Consider the following 18612-nt stretch of genomic DNA (forward strand, 5'->3'; position numbering starts at 1 on the left):
AACACCTCTCTGGCTCAGCTCTGACCTTGGACAAGTCATGTGCAACCTTTCTAGGCTTGCAGTCTCACCTCTAAAATGAAGTTATAATTGCATGCAAGAACCCTTCTAGATTTAAATGACCAGGGCTCCTCTACTCCCAAGTGAGATGTGGAGTCCCCTATTTCTCCGCATGCCCTAGTGTATGTCTCTCATTATTATTGTTTGCTATTCAGATCCATCCTATTAGGCCTCTGTTTTAACCCCAAGGAGTGTTTGTGCGGTTGACCTGGCCTTGTAAAGACACAGAATAGTTTATCTGCATAGAAACTACAACTTCCATCAGGCACTACTTGAACGGAACCGGAAAGGATGTGGCGGCGTGGCCCCAACGCCCTGGTAGTTTTGAAGACAAACTACAACTCCCAGGATAGCCGCGAGATCTCTGCAGAGCGAAAGGATGGACTGAACTCTGACTGGAGGCCGGGCTGGTCCGGAACCACCCCGACAGCCTCCAGAAAGGGGCGTGGTTATAATTTAGGGGCGTGGCCTTGCAGGCAGCAGGAAGAAGTTACCTGTTGAATCTTCCTATCCATTCTCTTCCCAGCCTTTGTAGCTACCCCTAAGAGGGAAGCCGTAAACCACTAGCCTCTTCTGAAAAAGAGGTAAGGGGACGTAGACAAGGGGCAGCGAAGGAGGCTACTGCATTCCTTAGGAGGGGCCAAACAGCTACTTTCTACCTGCTGAGTCAGGTGAACCGTTCCATGGGGGCGGGGACCAGCATATGAGAAAAGGGCAAGGACGGAGGAGGTGTTTATTTGTTCCCTTTCAAGACTAAATTTAGGGCCCTTCGTCTGCAGACCCATTGGCGGACTGTGCCTTGGGAACCCTCTTGGCCTCTGGAAGAGAAAAGAACGGGGGCCAGTTTTCCGCAGCAAAAGGAACGGCCCGTCTGGGCTTCCTCCCGTCTGTGTATTTCCTAGCCCCAAAACGACAGAGCCATATGGCTTCCGCGGTCTGGGGGAGTGCTCCCTGGTGGGGCCCACCGCCCCCAGCCCCAGCCCGGCCGCTCACGGACATCGACTTCTGCTCTGGGGCGCAGCTGCAAGAACTAACCCAGCTGATCCAGGAGCTGGGTGTGCAGGAGAGCTGGAGTGAAGGTCCCAAGCCAGGACCAGATCTCCTCCAGGCCAAGGACTTTGTTTTCTCTTTGCTTGGTAAGTAACCCTCCCAGCCTTCGGGAACTTGCAGCTCTCAGCTCCGCCTCACCCCGCCCCGGCTCTGGATCACGCCTTTACGATCCCTTCTCTTTCCTTAGGTCTCGTTCACCGCCGGGACCTTCGCTTTCCTCCTCAGGCAGAGCTCTTGCTGCTTCGTGGCGGGATTCGCGAGGGCTCCCTGGATCTGGGGCCTGCGCCTCTAGGTCCCTACGCTCGGGGACCTCACTACGACGCCAGCTTCACCCTCCTGGTGCCCGTGCTTTCGCTAGATGGCACTGGGCAGGAGCTGCAACCGGACGTGGGATCCTGTTACGCATGGCTCTTCCTCCCAGAGCAAGTACGCGGAACCTCGGTCCGGGAGGCATGGCAGGATTGCCTAGGACCCCCAGTCCCAGGAGGACGTGATTCGATCCACCCAGCCCAAAGCAAACAAACTCCCAAGGATCCGCAAATCTCCGTGGACCAGCTGCACGGTGACGTCACTGAGCCTGAGGCACACGAGTCTTTGGAAAAATCACCTAGTAATGTTTCAGTGCCAGAATTGCCTCACCAAGACGTAACCGATGTTGACTTTCCCTCACCACTGAAAAAAACGAATGGTGACGTCACCAAAGCAGCCGACGTTAGCCCAGTGCCACAGCCGTCGGAGGCTCGGGAGGCATGGCCCACATTGTGCCCCGCCCAGGTGGCTGCCTGGTTCTTTGCTTCGCTGGCTGCGGTCGCTGAGTCCCTGTTTCCGGTCCCGGGTGCCCCGCGCTTGGTCCACGCAGCCCGCCACGCGGGGGTCACCACCATCCTCCTGGCTACGCCTGGGCCCCCGCGCCGCCTCCTGCTTTTCGACTTGATCCCCGTGGTGTCCGTGGCCGGCTGGCCCCAGGAGGCTCGGAGCCACTCGTGGGCCGGCCCGCTGGCCTCGGAGTCGTCTTCCTTCTACCTGGTGCCCGGCGGCGGCGGCACAGAGCGGCCGGGCGCCTCCGGATGGCAGCTCTGCTTCGCCCGCCAAGAGCTGGCGCTCAAGACGCGCATACCCGTTCCCCTGCTGCAAGCGCACGCGGCGGCCCAGGCGCTGCTGCGCCCGCTGGTGGCCGGGACTAGGGTCGCGGCGCCCTATCTCCTGCGGACGTTGCTGTACTGGGCGTGCGAGCGGCTGCCCGCGCTCTATCTGGCGCGACCCGAGAATGCGGGCGCCTGCTGCCTCGGGCTGCTGGATGAGCTGGGCCGGGTGCTCGAGGCCGGGACGCTGCCCCACTATTTTCTGAGTGGCCAAAAGCTCGGTGCGGGGGACGGCGCCGCTTCGCTGCTCGGGGCGTTGGCCCTGCTTCGCAGGGACCCTGCCCGCGCCCTGCGAGCCGCTGTGGAAGAGGCCAAGGCTGCACGCAAGGGGGGCGGCTTAGCCGGCGTGGGAGGCGGGGCCCATTAAAGACGCTGTTCCTACTAACCTGGAATGTGCTTCTGTTGGCCAGCGGGATGTGGAGGGGACTGCTCTCCCCTCACCTGGGAGACAGGCTGAGCGCCTTGGGCCCGAAGAACCCGTTCTAGAAGGCCTCCTCGCCGGTTCCTCCGCTTCCTCCCACCCTCCTCCCGCCGCATCCCTGGCACAGGTCGTTCCATTCTGGCCTCTCCACTTTCCAAATCTGTGGCCAGCACCCCTCCTGCTCCCGTGCAGCCTCTGGCATCCATCTCCCGCCAGTTCTTATGGTCTTTTCTCTTAGGAGTCAATAGGGATGGGGGTAACATATCTGCTGAAAAAACGTGTAAAGGAGAAAGGTATGGAGACCAGGGACTGACCAATTTGTCTCACACAAAAGCAGAGATATTAAGGAGGCCGGATTTCACCCCAGGCTAGACCTCACCACCACCGCTATCTCTTCAGTTATTCCCCCCACCTTCCTCATCCAGTTCTGTCCTCCATCCCGGGCAGTAGGGTCCCTTTCTCCATTCTCGGGGCATCTGCCATTCCATCTATCTAAGCCCAACCTCTCCCCCCATCCAGAGTTCCATTCAGTGGAGTCGCCTCCTTGTCCCTCCTCCTCTGAACCCCGAGACATGCGAGACATGCGGCCTTGTCTCGGCTCCACCTGTCTCTAAGACCGTCCCCACTCCCTGCCTCCAAGGAACCCCAGGGTTCCGCCCGCCCAGCTTCACCCCCCCCATCTCTTTCCCGGAGTCTCCGCCCCCTGCCCCGCCCCCGGGCCGGCTCTCGGAGGAGGGGAGAGCTGCTGTCGCCGCCGCCGCCTCAGCTTCCCACAGCCGCTACCGCTGCCGCCGCTGCCGCCGCTCCGCTTGGTCCAGCCGCCAGGCCCAGTGCTCACTTCGCCAGACCAGGGCGCTCTGCGGAGACACCCTCACTCCTTCCTGGGGTCCGGGACGCCTAGCCGGGCGTGGGGGGAAGCTCCGCTTGCGGGGTATAGGGAGGGAGGAGCCTGGAACCAGAGCCAGCGCCAGCCGTCCCCGGATCGACAAGACAGGACAGGTTGAGGGGCGTCGGGGAAGGAAGAGGGGGTGCTATAGGCAGTCCCGGGGAGGACAAGGAAGCCCTGTCGCAGAAAGCTCTGATGCGCTCTGACTTATAGCGGGTCTGTTCACATTTGGGGACCCGTGACAACGTGGGTGCACTCCTCTCTCGGGGGGCTGGTTGGATTGGAGGGCGTGGGATCTAAACAGCACCAGCTGTCCCCGAGGAAATTAGGGGCTGCCAGAAAAAAACAAAAAAGCCAAAAACCTATGCTCCTTATTCCGAGGTGACAGAGGGCCCTCCAGACAACCACCTGGTGTAACCACTAGGAAGGGCGGATTTGGAGGTGACTTCAAAAGGAGTGGAGGGTAACAAGGTGAGGAAAGGGGCTCAGCAGCTGGAACCCTGTGCCACTAGAAATGGGGGTGACTTGGTAAAAACCGGTATCGTCCAGAGACAGGGTCTGGGAACCTCTTCTTGCTGATTGGCGACAGTCTGGATATTTCAAGGCATAGTTTTTTGGGGATTTCAGTGAAAAAAAGTGGGGGATTCTTCACTTAGAGGGTGGCAAAGGAAAAGACACCAAGGTTGGGTTCTTCCTAGACACTGGCAGCACCCCAGCAGGGGTGGGGTGAGCTAATATCCCCAAAGCTAAGGACCCACACCCTTAAAATTACAAGAGTGGCTTTGGCAGGAGTGCAGGGCCCGGAAATAGGGTGGAAAGGTGCCTGGGGATATTGGAACCACATCCTGGAAAATTTGAGGGTCTTGGCTTTGGGATAGTGTTAGTGGGGGACAGGGACACTGGAGATCAGAGAAGGGGGAGTTTTCTGTGGGGGGCAAAGGTCGAGGGTGGGGTCAACTGAGAGGTACATAGGCTGCTGGGTCTGGCGAAGCTAGCACGAGGCCCAAGGGTGGGAGCTGGTGCCTGGGGTGGGGGTCGTCTAGGGCTTATCCTCAGGTCCCGTGGGTGAGGCGGCGAGTCGGACCGGAGAGGCAAGACCATGTCCTGGTGAGCTAGCGGGCTTCTCTGGGGGGTCCCAGCGCGCTCCGGGAGCCTGCCGGTTTTGGGGTGTCTCCTCCCGGGGCGCCATGGCGGCACCGGCCAGCAGCCTGATCCGGCAGAAGCGGGAGGTCCGCGAGCCCGGGGGCAGCCGGCCCGTGTCAGCGCAGCGGCGCGTGTGTCCCCGCGGCACCAAGTCCCTTTGCCAGAAGCAGCACCTCATCCTGCTGTCCAAGGTGCGACTGTGCGGGGGGCGGCCCGCGCGGCCGGACCGCTGCCCGGGTGAGTGGCTGGGGCGGGGTCTCCGGGCCGGGGGTCTCTCTGCCTGGGAGGTTGAGGCCAGGGACTCGGAAGAGCGGGGCCCGACTGACGGCGGCTCCCCGAAAGTGAAAGGGGGTGCACCTGGACCACAAACTCTCGGCCAGACGATGCCTCAGTTTCCCTTCTCTCTCGCCCATAACCCCGAGTCTCCTTGCTTTCGAGGGCAAGGGGAAGGCTTGAGGGGCTAAGCCTGGTGCCCCGAAGCCTGGCAGCTCCCGCTCGCCCCCCCTCCCAACACACGAGTCCCCACCCCCACCGTCCTCTGCCTACGTGCGGTCTCTCGCGATTCTTTCAATGCCGAGCGGAGGGGCCTGGGGGTTCCGGACGCCTGGGTCACCCCGAGGGTTTCTGCGGCTCCGGCAGCCCCGCCCCCGCCCCGCTTCTCCCGCTCCTCCGAGCCTTGGCTCCGTTCCTCCTCGCCGAGCTTGCCTGGCTCGGTACCAATCTCCCCAGCTCTCCCCGGGGTGTCCTTGCAGCTACCTCGCCAGTCCGCCCCTCTGTGCGCCCTCCTCCCGTGACCTGCACTTCAAGAAGGGAGCTGGGCACTCCCCCATGACCGCCTACGCGACTCCGAAATCGGGTCCCACGGGCTCAGGGGACCCTCTGCCGCGAGCAACTCAGACACACTACACGGCTGGATACCCGCACGGAGACTGGGGGTCGTACCATCTACGAGGGGGTACCGGGAACTCGGCCGCAAGCGCCGGGGGAGGAGAGTTGTGAGGGTTAGCGTGTGGTCCCCGTCCAGGTGCGACAGGCGGGAAGTCCCTCTGGCCTCGCTCCCGCCCGCTCCCAGCTCCCCTAGGGGGAGACCCCCCCGCCCCCCGCTGGCGTCCTCCTCCCCCCGCCGCCGGCCCTCCGCAGTGGTACGGTCCGCAGCCCACCCTTTGAGTGGGACCCAGCCCCCACGTGAGTCAGCCTGCCTCACCAGCTCCCTGGCCCCCTCCCCCATTTCCTTGGTTTGCTACCGAATATCCCCCATCCCAGGCGGGTTACCTGGCTGAAGGGGAGAGGCTGAGCCTCAGGGAGGGCTGGGCCCCCGCGAGCCAGCAGACTGACAGACAGACAGACAGACAGATGGGTCAGTGTCAGACAGGCCGGCGCTGGGCCAAGGCGAGGCCCGCGAGAAGCGAGCGGCAGCCGCAGCAGCAGGTGCTGAGTCAGCGTCAGGCCCAGTCCCACCCCCACTCCTGAGGGGGCGCCCCTACCCTGGGGTCACCTTACTGCCCCCCACATTCGCAAACACACTGCCGCTTCAGCAGCTCTGCCTGTCTCCCTTTGTCCTCTGCCTTTCCATGTATCTCTCCCCTTCCTCTACCTTCTTCTCCCCTCCCCCCATTCTGGTTGAGCTGTAGAGTAGGAATTAAGCCTTTAAATAAATTTCAATCAATTAAACTGAAAGCTGGTTAGAGGAAGCAGAAGGGACCCACACCCCAGCTTCCTCTGGAGTCAAAGAGAGGTGGGAGAGACCTTGCTTAGAGGGTCAGGGAGCTGGGGCCCTGGGACCCTCTTCCTTCCCTCCATCCTCCTTTCTTTCTCTCCTCTGATCCCGCCAAGTGTAGCAATGTTTCTGGGAACAGAGATGTCATGTTCCAAGATGAATGTCTCTTTCTCCAGAGCCTCAGCTCAAAGGCATCGTCACCAAACTGTTCTGCTGCCAGGGTTTCTACCTCCAGGCGAATCCCGACGGGAGTATCCAGGGCACCCCAGAGGACACCAGCTCTTTCAGTGAGAGGGGAAGCCAGCTGCTGGGTGGGAAGGGGGAGAGCAGGCATAGGAGATGACAATCCTATTGTGGCTTCAGGTTCTGTTGTTTTCAGTCTGGCTCTTTGACCCCGCAAAGGAAGAAGTAGAACTGGGACCAGAATTGAGGGGGGGCTCAGATGGGGATTGGAGGCTTGGGGTACTGATACCTCTTCTCTCCACCCCCAGCCCACTTCAACCTGATCCCTGTGGGGCTCCGTGTAGTCACCATCCAGAGTGCCAAGCTGGGTCACTACATGGCCATGAACGCTGAGGGGCTGCTCTACAGCTCGGTGAGACAAGGGGGCAGAGTGGCCTGGAGTCAGGGGACTCCCCTAGCTACAGCCTTCCCAACTACAGATATTTTGCAGCTCAGGGCCTCCTCTCCCTCCAGCTCTTGCCGACACCCTGTCCTCACTGCCCGCTCCCAAGCACCTCCTCTAGGGTCCCTCCAATCCCTTCTCCTCCAATAGCCTCCTAAACACCCCCAGGCTCTTTGAATGTCCAACTCTTTCAACCTTTTAGAACCCCTGTGTCTTCTCCAACCTCCTCTAGACCTCATTATTACTCACTTCCCCAGAGTCATTCAGGATACTGGGGAAGGATTCAGGAACTCCTCCAAGCAGAAATTCTCTCCAGGTCCCCTGGATGGTGAGAGGTTGGGAGTAGAGCAGAGAGAAGTTATCTTCTTATTCCAGGCCCCCAGAAGTCTAGTTCCTGGCCCTCGGGGGCCACCAGACTCTTCCTCATCCTCCCTTTCTCCCAGTTCCTGCGTGGGCTCAGAAGTTGGCTCTCCCAGTCTCAAACGTATGGATTATATCCTGCCTTGTTCTTCCCAGGGCTCCCTTCTGTTCAGTGATGCGTCTTTTTGTCTTTCTGTCTGTGTGTGCCTTTCTGGGTCTTTGTCTCCTCAGCCACATTTCACAGCTGAGTGTCGCTTTAAGGAGTGCGTCTCTGAGAATTACTATGTCCTGTACGCCTCTGCTCTCTATCGCCAGCGTCGTTCTGGCCGGTCCTGGTACCTGGGCCTGGACAAGGAGGGCCGAGTCATGAAGGGAAATCGAGTCAAGAAGACCAAGGCAGCCGCCCACTTTGTGCCCAAGCTCCTGGAGGGTGAGTATGGACCCCCAGGGAAGAGGTGGACCACATGGGACGGTATTGACCTTGACAGGGACATTTAGTGACACACAGCTAAGGGGCTATAAGTGTTTTAAGAGGACACATGCTATGACAGGTCAAGCCAGGAAGGCTCTGGCCTTTGGAGGTTTGGGAAGCTCTCCTCCTGTGGGTTCCCAGAGGAGGATTGTAGGGGAAGGGAGCCCTTTCAGAGCTCTCTTGGTGCCTAACTCTCCTTCCTGCTCCTCTCTCTCCCCTTCACAGTGGCTGGGTACCGGGAGCCTTCTCTCCACAGTGTCCCTGAGACCTCCCCTTCCAGGCCCCCTGCCCCCTGCCATGCAGTCCCCGGACTGGAGGCTCCCTACCCTCGCCACCACCACAGCCTGTCTCCCAGCCCTGCTTCTGGCCCTGCTCTCACCCCTGCTGCCACGCTCATGCCCTGAGCAGCCAGGTCCCACCAGGTGCTCTACCCAGAGGGAGCCTAGGGGCCGGCCGTGACTTCCGGGGCTGCTGAGACCCTCAGATCCTTGGGCCCGGGAAAGGGGTCAGAGAGGGGGGATGTCTGAAAATGGTCCTGGCTGATCACTTCTTTCCTTCCACACTCACACCCTCCAAAGCCTTTTCCCGAGATGGCGCGGGGAGTTCCAAAACTGACAAAACCAGGGCATAAATCTTCCGCACCCCGGGCTCAGGCAGTTCCTGGAGCCCTTTGCCCTTTTCATGGCCACCAAGCCATAGATTTATAGGTCCACTGGAGCTCAGGATTAGTTTCCTTCTTTCCCTACTCCACCTTTTGCCTTGTTCCAGACAGATTCTGGAACACCAGGCACCCCAGCCAGGGCCATTTCTGCACTCAGGGTCTGTGCTGGAACACAGGCATGCTGCCAGGCTCTGTTCTGGATCCATCAGGCTTCTGTCCTTCACCCAGATGGACCCCTGGTTTCCAAGTGGAGAGAGGCTGGATTTGGGCCCTGTCCAGCTGTTGGTCTTGGCCTGAATTGAGCCAGTCTCAGATCACCACAGGTTTAACTTTCTTACCCCAGAGACACCCAATTCTAGAGCGTGATGTTCTAGACACGTACGGAGCCATACTTCCTTCTGAATCTCAGCTCTAGGACATAGACCACGACTCTCAGCCCTTCCCTCTAGGATGGAACTAGAGCCTATATAGCCATGTTATTGCTCTAGAGTAAGAGTTCTAGACCCACGCTCCCACCTTCTCTAGTGATACCTGTTAAGCAGGAGCTCTGGAACGGACCCAGCTATGATTCACAAAGAACTAAGTTCTGGCTGGATCAAGAACCACTTCTTGTTTTCCCTAGACAATTTTCCAAAAATCTTATTCTTTCTATAGAATGCTAACCTTCTTTTTTACATGCAGTTTCTAGCTCCTGCAACTCAGCTGGGGTCCTGCCAGGGAACAGAGGCTGAGGAAGGGCAGAGGAATTTTGGAAGGAATCCCTGGCTCATGGAAGAGCAGCTAGGATGGGGAAGGGGCCAGAACTATGGCATGACTGGACCTGTGCCTGGGTTGGGGGGACATGAACACTTAGCTACCTCAGCAGGAATTCCTTCCAGGTCCCCTTTAAAGCTGAGGTCTTTAGGGTAATGGGTCTAGAATAAAAAAGACAAATGGGACATAGCTTTGACCCCCCCCAAATGAGGAGACCCCAATTCAGCAATAAGTCCCACCCTTCTCCCCTACAGGTCAGGCCAAAGAGGGTGAGGGCCTCTTGGTCTCTAGACCTCATACACCCCTCCAGCTTCTAACTGAATAGAACTTGCTTTACCTCAGCTGGATGTTAGGTACCCAAAAAGGCTCTGCTCCCAGGGGACCGGTCTCCACTCCATGCTTTCTCAATTAAAGACGATTTATACAATTGAAGTGTTGTCTGCCATCTGTGGGTAGCAGGCTTTGGCAGTTGCTCGGGGAGGGATCAAGTCGCAGGGGCGGGGCGGGGCGGGTGGGCTGCCCCCCAATAACAGGTGCACATTCCTGGGCGCCTCGTCACTTCCCCTGCGCTGGCTGTCCTGGCGGCTCATCCAAGCGGACTCACTGAGCGACGCGGGCGGGCTATGACACCAGGGGCGCTGCTGCTGCTGCTGCTGCTGCTGGGGGCGTTGGGGGCGCCGTTCGCCCCGGGTAAGTCTGGGCCTCAAAGGGGCAGTGACAGGGCCAGAGGTCGTGGCCAGGAACCAGAGCTTCACTCAGTTCTCTCCTCCTCCAGGCGCCCGCGGCTCGGAAGCGGAGGGCCGACTCCGTGAGAAACTTTTCTCGGGCTATGATAGCTCGGTGAGGCCGGCGCGGGAGGTGGGAGACCGCGTCGGGGTCAGCGTTGGTCTCAGCCTAGCGCAATTAATCAGCCTGGTGAGGGCGCACGCGGGGAGTTAAGGTCTGGCCCACCAGCCGGCTGGGGGCGTGGCTTTAGGCAGGGCGGGACCCAGGGACCACTGGGGGCGGGGTCCGGGGCGAGGCCAGGCTGGGAGACTGACGGGCGGTTGGTAGAGATTGGGTCGAAATCGGACCAATGGACGACCTGTGGGCGTGGCTGCTGGACGGGCCAGGATTGAGCCGGGCAGGATGATGAACGGGCCTGTGGGCGGATCTCACAGTGGAGCTGGGGCCGATGGACAGGCCGGAGAGCGGACCTGGAGGCGGGGTCACAGGCTGGGGCGGACCTTGGTGCCGGACAGGGTCAATAAACAACAGCGGGCAGAGATTCACTCCGGCCGGGGCCGGGACTGGGACTGGTAAATGAACTGGCGGGCTGTACGGCCAGCAGGAAGTTTACGAGATAGAGGCGGGGCTTAAACCAACGCAGCTTATAGGAGGTGGGGCTTGAACCCAAGAGGGTGCGACTCAGAAAAAGAGGGGAGTTTCCAGGGAGAGTTTACCCACCGAGCCCCTCATTTCTCTACACTGACATCATATCTACCCTTTAAACTTTTCCCTTCTAGAACGAGAAGGATGAGGAGATGAGCACAAAGGTCTACTTAGACCTGGTACGGACACCCCCGCAGGGTGGGAAAGGGCGGGCGTCCCGCTGCCTTTACAATTTTCTCGAATGTCCCGTCCCGCACAGTAAGATTTTTTTTTTCTTTTTTTTGCATCACGACCTCAGAAAACACATTTATAACTGAAACAGAAGCTTCAGGAAACAATAACTATCTTTACTATGGGAGCTGCATTCCATGTGTTTTTCATTCTAAATTTTTTTTTTTTTTAACATTGGTTTGGGGCCACTCATTTGATTCCGGACCTATGAAAAGGGTCGTTAACTGCAGTTTGAAAACCACTGTTTTAGAGGCTAGCGTGCAACCCCCTCGTTTTTACAGAAAGAAGAAACTGGGGCCCGATGAGAGGGAAGGGGAAATTAGTTGATAGGGTCCCAAAGAGTGCAGGTGGAGTCTTAAACAGAGCCCCGGCCTCCAGAACCACAGACCATGCCTGCGCGGCTCTCTTCCCTTGCACTCCCTGCCCGGGCTTCCTTCGCACATCCCAAGACTCCTTCCAGCCTCCAGCCCCAGACGGCCCCTCAGCCTCTGCTTCCCTAGGAGTGGACTGACTACAGGCTGAGCTGGGACCCTGAGGAGCACGAGGGCATCGATTCACTCCGCATCACTGCCGAATCCGTGTGGCTACCAGACGTGGTGCTCCTAAACAAGTGAGGATGTTCCCAAAGTCTGGGAGGTGGGGCAGGGCCTCTGGAGGGGCGCGGCCTCCGGAGGGAGGGGCCTGATCCCAGATGAGAAGATTCTTTCCCTGCAGCAATGACGGAAATTTTGATGTTGCTCTGGACATCAGCGTCGTGGTGTCCTCCGACGGCTCCGTGCGCTGGCAGCCCCCGGGCATCTATCGCAGCAGCTGCAGCATCCAGGTGTCCGGGCCCCACCTGGGAAGCTCAAGGCGCTCCTAGAAACCCTCACTCAGACATCCCTCCTCCATTATCCCCATGACCCTCACGTCTCCCTTACCCTTCTGATTTTCCGTTGAGTTTCATCTTCTCTGTCCACTTTCATTGACTTCCAGTCTTCCTCAGTGACCCCCCCCCTCCATTGTCCATGACCTCCCCACATAACCTTCTTATTCCTCTGTGACTCCACTTCTCTGTGATCTTCCCCTGGTGGTCCCCATCTCCCTAGTGCCCCATATCCTCTGACCCCTGTCTGCCCTGTGACCTCCCCAACTCCCCCAGCCCTGACCAGCTCTCTGGCAGCTCTAGTGACTCTCCACTCCATCCAGGTCACCTACTTCCCCTTTGACTGGCAGAACTGCACCATGGTGTTCAGTTCCTATAGCTATGACAGCTCAGAAGTCAGCCTGCAGACTGGCTTGGGTCCCGATGGGCAGGAGCGGCAGGAAGTGCACATTCATGAAGGCACCTTCATTGGTGAGTGGGCATGGCTCCCATGTCCATGGGCTTTATGATTTCCAGTTTCTAACAGGCTGATAAATATACTCCATCAGTGAGTCCCTGTGGGTTCAGCAAGATAGGTATAACTGTCTATATTTTGTGGTTATGGAAATTGAGACTTGCTCATTTATTAGAGATGGGCTGTCCAGCCCAGGGACCATAGCTAGCCCCTTATTACATCAGTCCCCCCTGCTCTAGGATGTGGCAGAGAAAGCCATATCTGGGAATTCCCTGGCGGTCCAGTGGTTAGGACTCCACACTTTCACTGCTGAGGGCCCGGGTTCAGTCCCTCATTGGGGAACTAAGATCCCACAAGCAGCGCAGTGGCGCGGTGAGGCAAAAAAAAAAAAAAGAAAAGAAAACAAAGCCTTATCTGGCACCAACAAAAACAGGTTCCACATCTGTGTCACCTTCTCTTCTCCCCCCTCCGCCCCCCAAGAGAATGGTCAATGGGAGATTATTCACAAGCCTTCTCGGCTAATCCAGCCTCCAGTGGATCCTAGGGGAGAGGGGGAAAGACGGCGTGAGGAAGTCACCTTCTACCTCATCATTCGCCGGAAGCCTCTCTTTTACCTGGTCAACGTCATTGCCCCATGCATCCTCATCACTCTTCTGGCCATCTTCGTCTTCTACCTGCCACCAGATGCAGGTAAGGGGGGAAGGGGCCCAGCACTCCTTCTTACCAATAGCTCAGCTTCTTCCTCTTCCCCCATAATACAGGGAAGGTTTTCCTGCCAACTCAAGCCTTCATGAACTGTGCTTCAGCAATCTCACCCAGGTTTTCCTTTCAGGAAGAGCCTTTGCCTCTGCATCCAGATTTCCCCTCCAACCTCAAGCTCTACCTCCCCTCTGCTGCTCACTTCTCCGCACCCAGTAACTTCTGAACTCTTCCCTTCAGAATCCTAGGGTCTCATCCTTGGAACTGCCACTCCTCTGACCAACAAACTCCCAGGCTTAGCTAACGCTTCCTTTCCCTTTCCCCATTCCTGGCATCCTCCCTCCCCCACTTGTCAAATGCCTACTAGTCCCTTAACCTCCTATCTCCCTTGGAAATAACAGCCAACATTTCTCTGGGAGACAGCACAATATGCTAACAGAGTAACCTTGGGCAAATTCCTTAATCTCTTAGTGTCCTAATCTGGAAATAGGACAGTCGTTGTCCCTCCCACATAGGACTATTTTGAGGATTAACTGAGTTAATAGAACTATGCCTGGTACTCTGTAAGCTTTGTGTTAAGTGTAGGTATAGTCTTTTCTAATTTTGAGCACTTGCTATAAGATAATACAAATAATGTGTTACATATATTAACTCAGTTCTAATCTTCACAACTCTGTGAGGTAAGTACTGAATTGTCTTCCCATTTCACAGAGGGTAAGTGAGTTTAAGTCATTCACCTGACATTACACAGAGAGAGGCAGCGTTGCTATTCCAACCCTGGTTAGTACTAGTCTGATTCAGAGACTGATATCCTAAACTCTCGTATTCAAAACATGCTTTCCTGGGAGTTCCCTGGTGGCCTAGTGGTTAGGATTCCGGGCTTTCACTGCTGTGGCCTGAAAAACAAAACAAAACAAACAAAAAACACGCTTTCCTTCTCTCTGTAATCAAGCCCTCTCTCAGTCTAGCGAAGGAGAGTGATGCAGCTCTAGAACACACTTCCACATGTAACTTCTTCTTCCTGGAGCAAGGCAAATCTTGGAACCCAACATTACAGGACTAAAGTAGAACAGACCATAAAAGTTATTTATTTCAATACCTTCCGTGAAGTTTGCAGTGCCTGTTGTATGCCACAGTAATAACCAGCCACCTGGCATATTCTTATATACTTGGTTTCATTTTTAGATCCTTCGATTTGCTATATAGCTCCTGCTACAGGGGTTGGTCCATTCATTCATGCAACAATATTTGTTGAACATCTGTAACATGCAAGGCACTGGGAATATATCAGTGAATAAAACAGACAAAAATCCCTGGTCTCATGGAGTTTATATTCTAGTGGGGGAGACAGTCAGTAAACATAATAAATAAACCCATTGGATAGTATATTATTATTTTTTTAATTAATTAATTAATTTAGGCTGCATTGGGTCTTCGTTGCTGCGCGGGGGCTTTCTCTAGTTGTGGTGAACAGGGGCTACTCTTCGTTGCAGTGCACGGGCTTCCCACTGCGGTGGCTCCTCTTGTTGTGGAACACGGGATCTAGGCGCACGGGCTTCAGTAGTTGTGGCACACGGGCTCAGTAGTTGTGGCTCGCGGGCTCTAGAGCGCAGGCTCAGTAGTTGTGGCGCACGGGCTTAGTTTCTCCGCGGTATGTGGGATCCTCCCGGACCAGGACTCGAACCCGTGTCCCCTGCATTGGCAGGCGATTCCTAACCACTGTGCCACCAGGGAAGTCCTAGATAGTATATTAGGAGAGGTCAATTCCTAAGAAGGAAAATGAAGTAGGAAAAGGGTTTGGGGAGGATGAGAATGGGGGTAGGGGTTGCAATTTATTTATTTATTTAGACAATTTTATTGAAATATAGTTGATTTACAATGTTGTGTTTCATTTCTGCTGTACAGCAAAGTGACTCAGTTATAGATATATATATTCTTTTTCATATTCTTTTCCGCTATGATTTATCACAGGGGTTGCAATTTAAAAATAGGATGGTCAGTGAATGCCTCACTAAAAAGGGAATGTTTGATCAATATTTGAACAAAGACTTGAAGGAAGTGAGAGAATGACCCTGGTAGATATCTGGGGGAAGAAATTACCAGGAGGAGTTAACAGTGAATGCAAAGGCTCTGAGGTGGCGTGTGCCTTGCATATCCAAGAAATAGCCAATGTAACTGAATGAAGTAAGCAAGAGAGAAAACAGTAGGAGATGTAGTCAGAGAGCTAATGGGAAGGCCTTGTAGACTTCAGTAAGGACTCTTATGCTAAAGGCGATGGGAAGCCACTGGAGTGATATGATCTGATTTACATTTTAACGCGATCAATCTGGCTGCTCTGTTGAGAACAGTCAGCAGGGGGGCAAAGGATGAAGCAAAGAGGAGGCCTTTATAATAACTCAGATCTGAGGTAATGGTGGCTTGTACCAGGATGGTAGTGGTAGATGTGATAAGTCATCAGTTTCAGGATATCTTTTGAAGGTAGAGCCAATAGGGTTTGGTATGGATTGGATATGGGATGCGAGAGAGGAGAGCTGAGAATGACTCAAAGGGATTTGGCCTGAGCCACAGGAAAGATCGAGTTGTCGTTTATGAACTGGGGAACACTATGTGGGGAGTCGGTGGTGAGGGAATTAAGTTTTGGACATGTGAATTTCGAGATGTCTATTGGACACCCAAATGGAGAGGTTAAGTAGGCAGGTGGATACAAGTGTGGAATTTAGGGGAATCAGTCCAGGTTGGAGGTATAAATGTAGGAGTTATTTGCATGCAGTTGGCCCTTCCAAAAGCCTGTCCTTGAGTGAGCTGGAAACACGGTCACTGATTATGCCAGGGAGATTGCTTTCTGGCAAAGCCTAATCCTCCCGCCTTCCCCTCTGTCCCCCAAGGAGAGAAGATGGGGCTCTCGATCTTTGCCCTGCTGACCCTTACTGTGTTCCTGCTGCTGCTGGCAGACAAAGTGCCTGAGACCTCCCTGTCTGTCCCCATCATTATCAAATACCTCATGTTTACCATGGTCCTCGTCACCTTCTCAGTCATCCTTAGCGTCGTAGTCCTCAACCTGCACCATCGCTCACCCTACACCCACCAAATGCCCCTTTGGGTCCGTCAGGTAAGAAGATCTCCTCTCCAACCTGTGTTAACTCTCAATCCTAGTATTTGGCTTTTTGTCCCGGTATCGCTCCTCCCTCCCACCAACTTCAACCTTCCCTTTCACAGACCTGAGGGAGAACTACAACTCCTGGTAGAGTGTCAAAGTGCCAAGGTCTTTGGGTGTTGAAATGTTGCCCAATTAATTTTATCCTCCCATCATTAACATTGCGTAGATCCCAGACTCTCTTCATCAATACTGCCCATCGTGGGTCCCAAGGAAGCATTCTCAGGGTTAGGTACTATCAGGGTGGAAGCCCTCGGAACTTTTCTTTCCAGTCAGGATGCCTCCTAACCCACTTAAGAACTCTTGGGCTGTGTAGTTGCATTTCATCTGTGGGATGCATGCACGCATGCGCAAGAATGGGCACGTGCCGTGGGGGTGGTTGGCGGCTTCCCTTCTGGTCTGAAAGCATAAGAGCCCCCTCCAACACGCCTCTTCTTCTACTCTGCAGATCTTTATCCACAAACTCCCTCTGTATCTGGGTCTGAAGAGACCCAAGCCTGAGAGAGACCAGATACCGGAGCCACCTCCTATACCTCTCAGGGATTCTCCAGGAAGTGGCTGGGGTCGGGGAACAGATGAATATTTCATCCGCAAGCCACCAAATGATTTTCTCTTCCCCAAACCCAACAGGTAGTATCTACTCCCCATCGCCCACGTAGAAGGGAGAGGGAGAACTACAGTTCCCAGAAGACTGTGCGCAGGCAGGCGTCCTAAGCTCCCGGAGGATGTCGTGGTTGAGCATCATGGGAGTTGCAGTATCCCTTCTGTTGCCCACTTTGCGGGGAGGTGGGGACTAAAGCGTACGGGAATAGGAGGAATTGCGGAAGGCTAGAGAGGGCGCCGCTGTCAGAGGGAACCTGAAGGGCTCTCTCACGTTTTGAAACCTGGACGGGCGTTGGAGGAGGGAGTTGGGGCGGGGCCTAGAGCACCCGCGCAGGCCGTCTTTGCGCCCCGGTCGTGGCCAAACAGACTCGCCTCTTTCAGGTTCCAGCCTGAACTGTCTGCCCCGGACCTGCGGCGATTTATCGATGGTCCAAACCGGGCTGTGGGCCTGCCTCCCGAGCTACGGGAGGTCGTTTCCTCAATCAGCTACATCGCTCAACAGCTGCAGGAACAGGAGGACCACGACGCGGTGAGTCCGAAGAGGGTGGGCCAAGGCAAGGCCTGGGTGGCCTTGGCTCCACCCGCAAATTTAGGCTCCGCCCCCAGCACTCGATTTTATTTCTGATTGGAAGTTTGCCTCACTTGGTCCCGCCCCCTGGTTTCCGACTTGTTCTTTACTCACATCCGTCGCCCGCAGTTTCGCTCTCTGCTATTCTGCGGGCCCGCCCTTGTCTCAAAGCCGTGGTAGGAGGACCTGGGTGCGGCACAGGGCCTTGGGGCCGCCTTCCCTGGGGGTCTGGAGCTCAGGAACAGTTTCCTCTTCCTACCCTCAGCTGAAGGAGGACTGGCAGTTTGTGGCCATGGTGGTGGACCGCCTCTTCCTGTGGACCTTCATCATCTTCACGAGCGTCGGTACCCTCGTCATCTTTCTGGACGCCACGTACCACTTGCCCCCTCCCGACCCCTTTCCTTGAGGACGAGAGGGCCGAGACCGAGGTCCTTGACCAGTTGAATTGAGAGTTAGTTTGGTAGTACTCTCAAGCCCTGTACCTTTCTGCATCTTAACTCCTTCACTAGGAGTCCAATCCTCTCATCATTTCGTTTCTAGGGAGGAAGCCCAAGTGGGACTGGGCAGATGGGGGCCTTGGGCCCACCTGAAATGCACTATCCGCTTATTTACTCTTTGGCTTCTTGAAGAAGCTCCATTGGATATTCACACCTAGGTTGGCAATGAATGGAACAAAGAACAATCGCTAGCTTGTAAGCCTTCTGAGGGCAGGAACTATGTCTGTTCACTGTAATATCCCCAGCACCTAGCACAGATTCTAACCTATATAGCCGCTACCTCTGGTTGAATGAATAGGGAAATTTTTTTCTGTAAGGAAATACACTAATATCGCTTATATTTGCATGTTGGGACTAGTGGTCGTTTTTTCTTTGTTTTTACCTTTCTGTAGTTTATTGTATTTTGTAGTATGTATTATCTTTAGGATAAAAAAAGTTATTTTTGAAAGGATGCATTTGTAATGAGGATAAAAAAGCACACTGTAAAAACCTCAAGTTCCAGCTTTGGTGCTCAAACTTTGGACAAGCTACTAAACTGCTCTGTGCCTCAGTTTCCCCATCTGTAAAATGAAGCTAATAATAGTATCTGCTCCCTAGTCTGAGGATCATATGAGAAGATGAGAACAAAAGCATTATGCAGTATACATCAGAGGTTACAATCTGGTGTGTTTTGTTTGGCCCATGTTGTTGGCCAGCAGAATTTAAAATTTGAATTGGTTTGCTACTTTTAAAATGTGGATATTTCACAGAGAAATTTGGATTTCTGGCTTCTCCTGAAACTTTTTAAGAACTACAGTAGCACCAGGTCTGATTCCCCTGTTGGCAGCAACCTGCTAGAGCTGATTAGTGGCTGCCCACTCTGGTCAAGGTATTTGTACCAGAA

General features: G+C 55.2%; 3 protein-coding genes and 1 long non-coding RNA gene across 8 annotated transcripts; 3 read left to right on the forward strand and 1 right to left on the reverse strand.

Annotated features, from left to right (window-relative positions):
* Positions 1–418: 418 nt before the first annotated feature.
* Positions 419–2634, forward strand: LOC132354924 (transmembrane protein 102-like). 2 transcript variants are annotated; one of them, XM_059907065.1, is made up of 3 exons: positions 419–641; positions 837–1193; positions 1295–2634. In XM_059907065.1, the coding sequence occupies exons 2-3, from the start codon at positions 980–982 to the stop codon at positions 2614–2616; spliced, it is 1536 nt and encodes a 511-aa protein (XP_059763048.1). In that variant the 5' UTR covers positions 419–641; positions 837–979; the 3' UTR covers positions 2617–2634. The 2 variants fall into 2 exon arrangements, with proteins under 2 accessions (XP_059763048.1, XP_059763047.1); XM_059907064.1 differs by having other exon boundaries at positions 419–1193.
* Positions 2635–2884: 250 nt separating this feature from the next.
* On the forward strand, positions 2885–9714 carry LOC132354927 (fibroblast growth factor 11). 3 transcript variants are annotated; one of them, XM_059907069.1, is made up of 6 exons: positions 2885–4027; positions 4696–4936; positions 6593–6703; positions 6908–7011; positions 7633–7831; positions 8099–9714. In XM_059907069.1, exons 2-6 carry the CDS (start codon positions 4744–4746, stop codon positions 8275–8277), a joined length of 786 nt encoding a protein of 261 aa, XP_059763052.1. In that variant the 5' UTR covers positions 2885–4027; positions 4696–4743; the 3' UTR covers positions 8278–9714. The 3 variants fall into 3 exon arrangements, with proteins under 3 accessions (XP_059763052.1, XP_059763053.1, XP_059763051.1); XM_059907070.1 differs by lacking the exon at positions 2885–4027 and having other exon boundaries at positions 4677–4936; positions 7717–7831; XM_059907068.1 differs by lacking the exons at positions 2885–4027; positions 4696–4936; positions 6593–6703 and having other exon boundaries at positions 6844–7831.
* On the reverse strand, positions 6352–10274 carry LOC132354928 (uncharacterized). The gene is made up of 2 exons (XR_009499466.1): positions 9625–10274; positions 6352–7746 (listed from the first exon to the last, which is right to left on the reverse strand). It is a non-coding gene; the product is annotated as an uncharacterized LOC132354928 (long non-coding RNA).
* CHRNB1 (cholinergic receptor nicotinic beta 1 subunit) lies at positions 9846–18075 on the forward strand. Of its 2 annotated transcripts, none has more exons than XM_059907067.1 (11): positions 9846–9977; positions 10063–10202; positions 10793–10837; positions 11390–11499; positions 11604–11712; positions 12078–12225; positions 12689–12898; positions 15793–16016; positions 16692–16762; positions 17046–17193; positions 17498–18075. In XM_059907067.1, the coding sequence occupies exons 1-11, from the start codon at positions 9911–9913 to the stop codon at positions 17636–17638; spliced, it is 1413 nt and encodes a 470-aa protein (XP_059763050.1). In that variant the 5' UTR covers positions 9846–9910; the 3' UTR covers positions 17639–18075. The 2 variants fall into 2 exon arrangements, with proteins under 2 accessions (XP_059763050.1, XP_059763049.1); XM_059907066.1 differs by lacking the exon at positions 16692–16762 and adding an exon at positions 16510–16691 and having other exon boundaries at positions 9848–9977.
* The last annotated feature ends 537 nt before the right edge of the window (positions 18076–18612 follow it).

This window comes from Balaenoptera ricei, chromosome 20, assembly GCF_028023285.1.
Source record: "Balaenoptera ricei isolate mBalRic1 chromosome 20, mBalRic1.hap2, whole genome shotgun sequence".
NCBI classification, from domain to species: domain Eukaryota; kingdom Metazoa; phylum Chordata; class Mammalia; order Artiodactyla; family Balaenopteridae; genus Balaenoptera; species Balaenoptera ricei.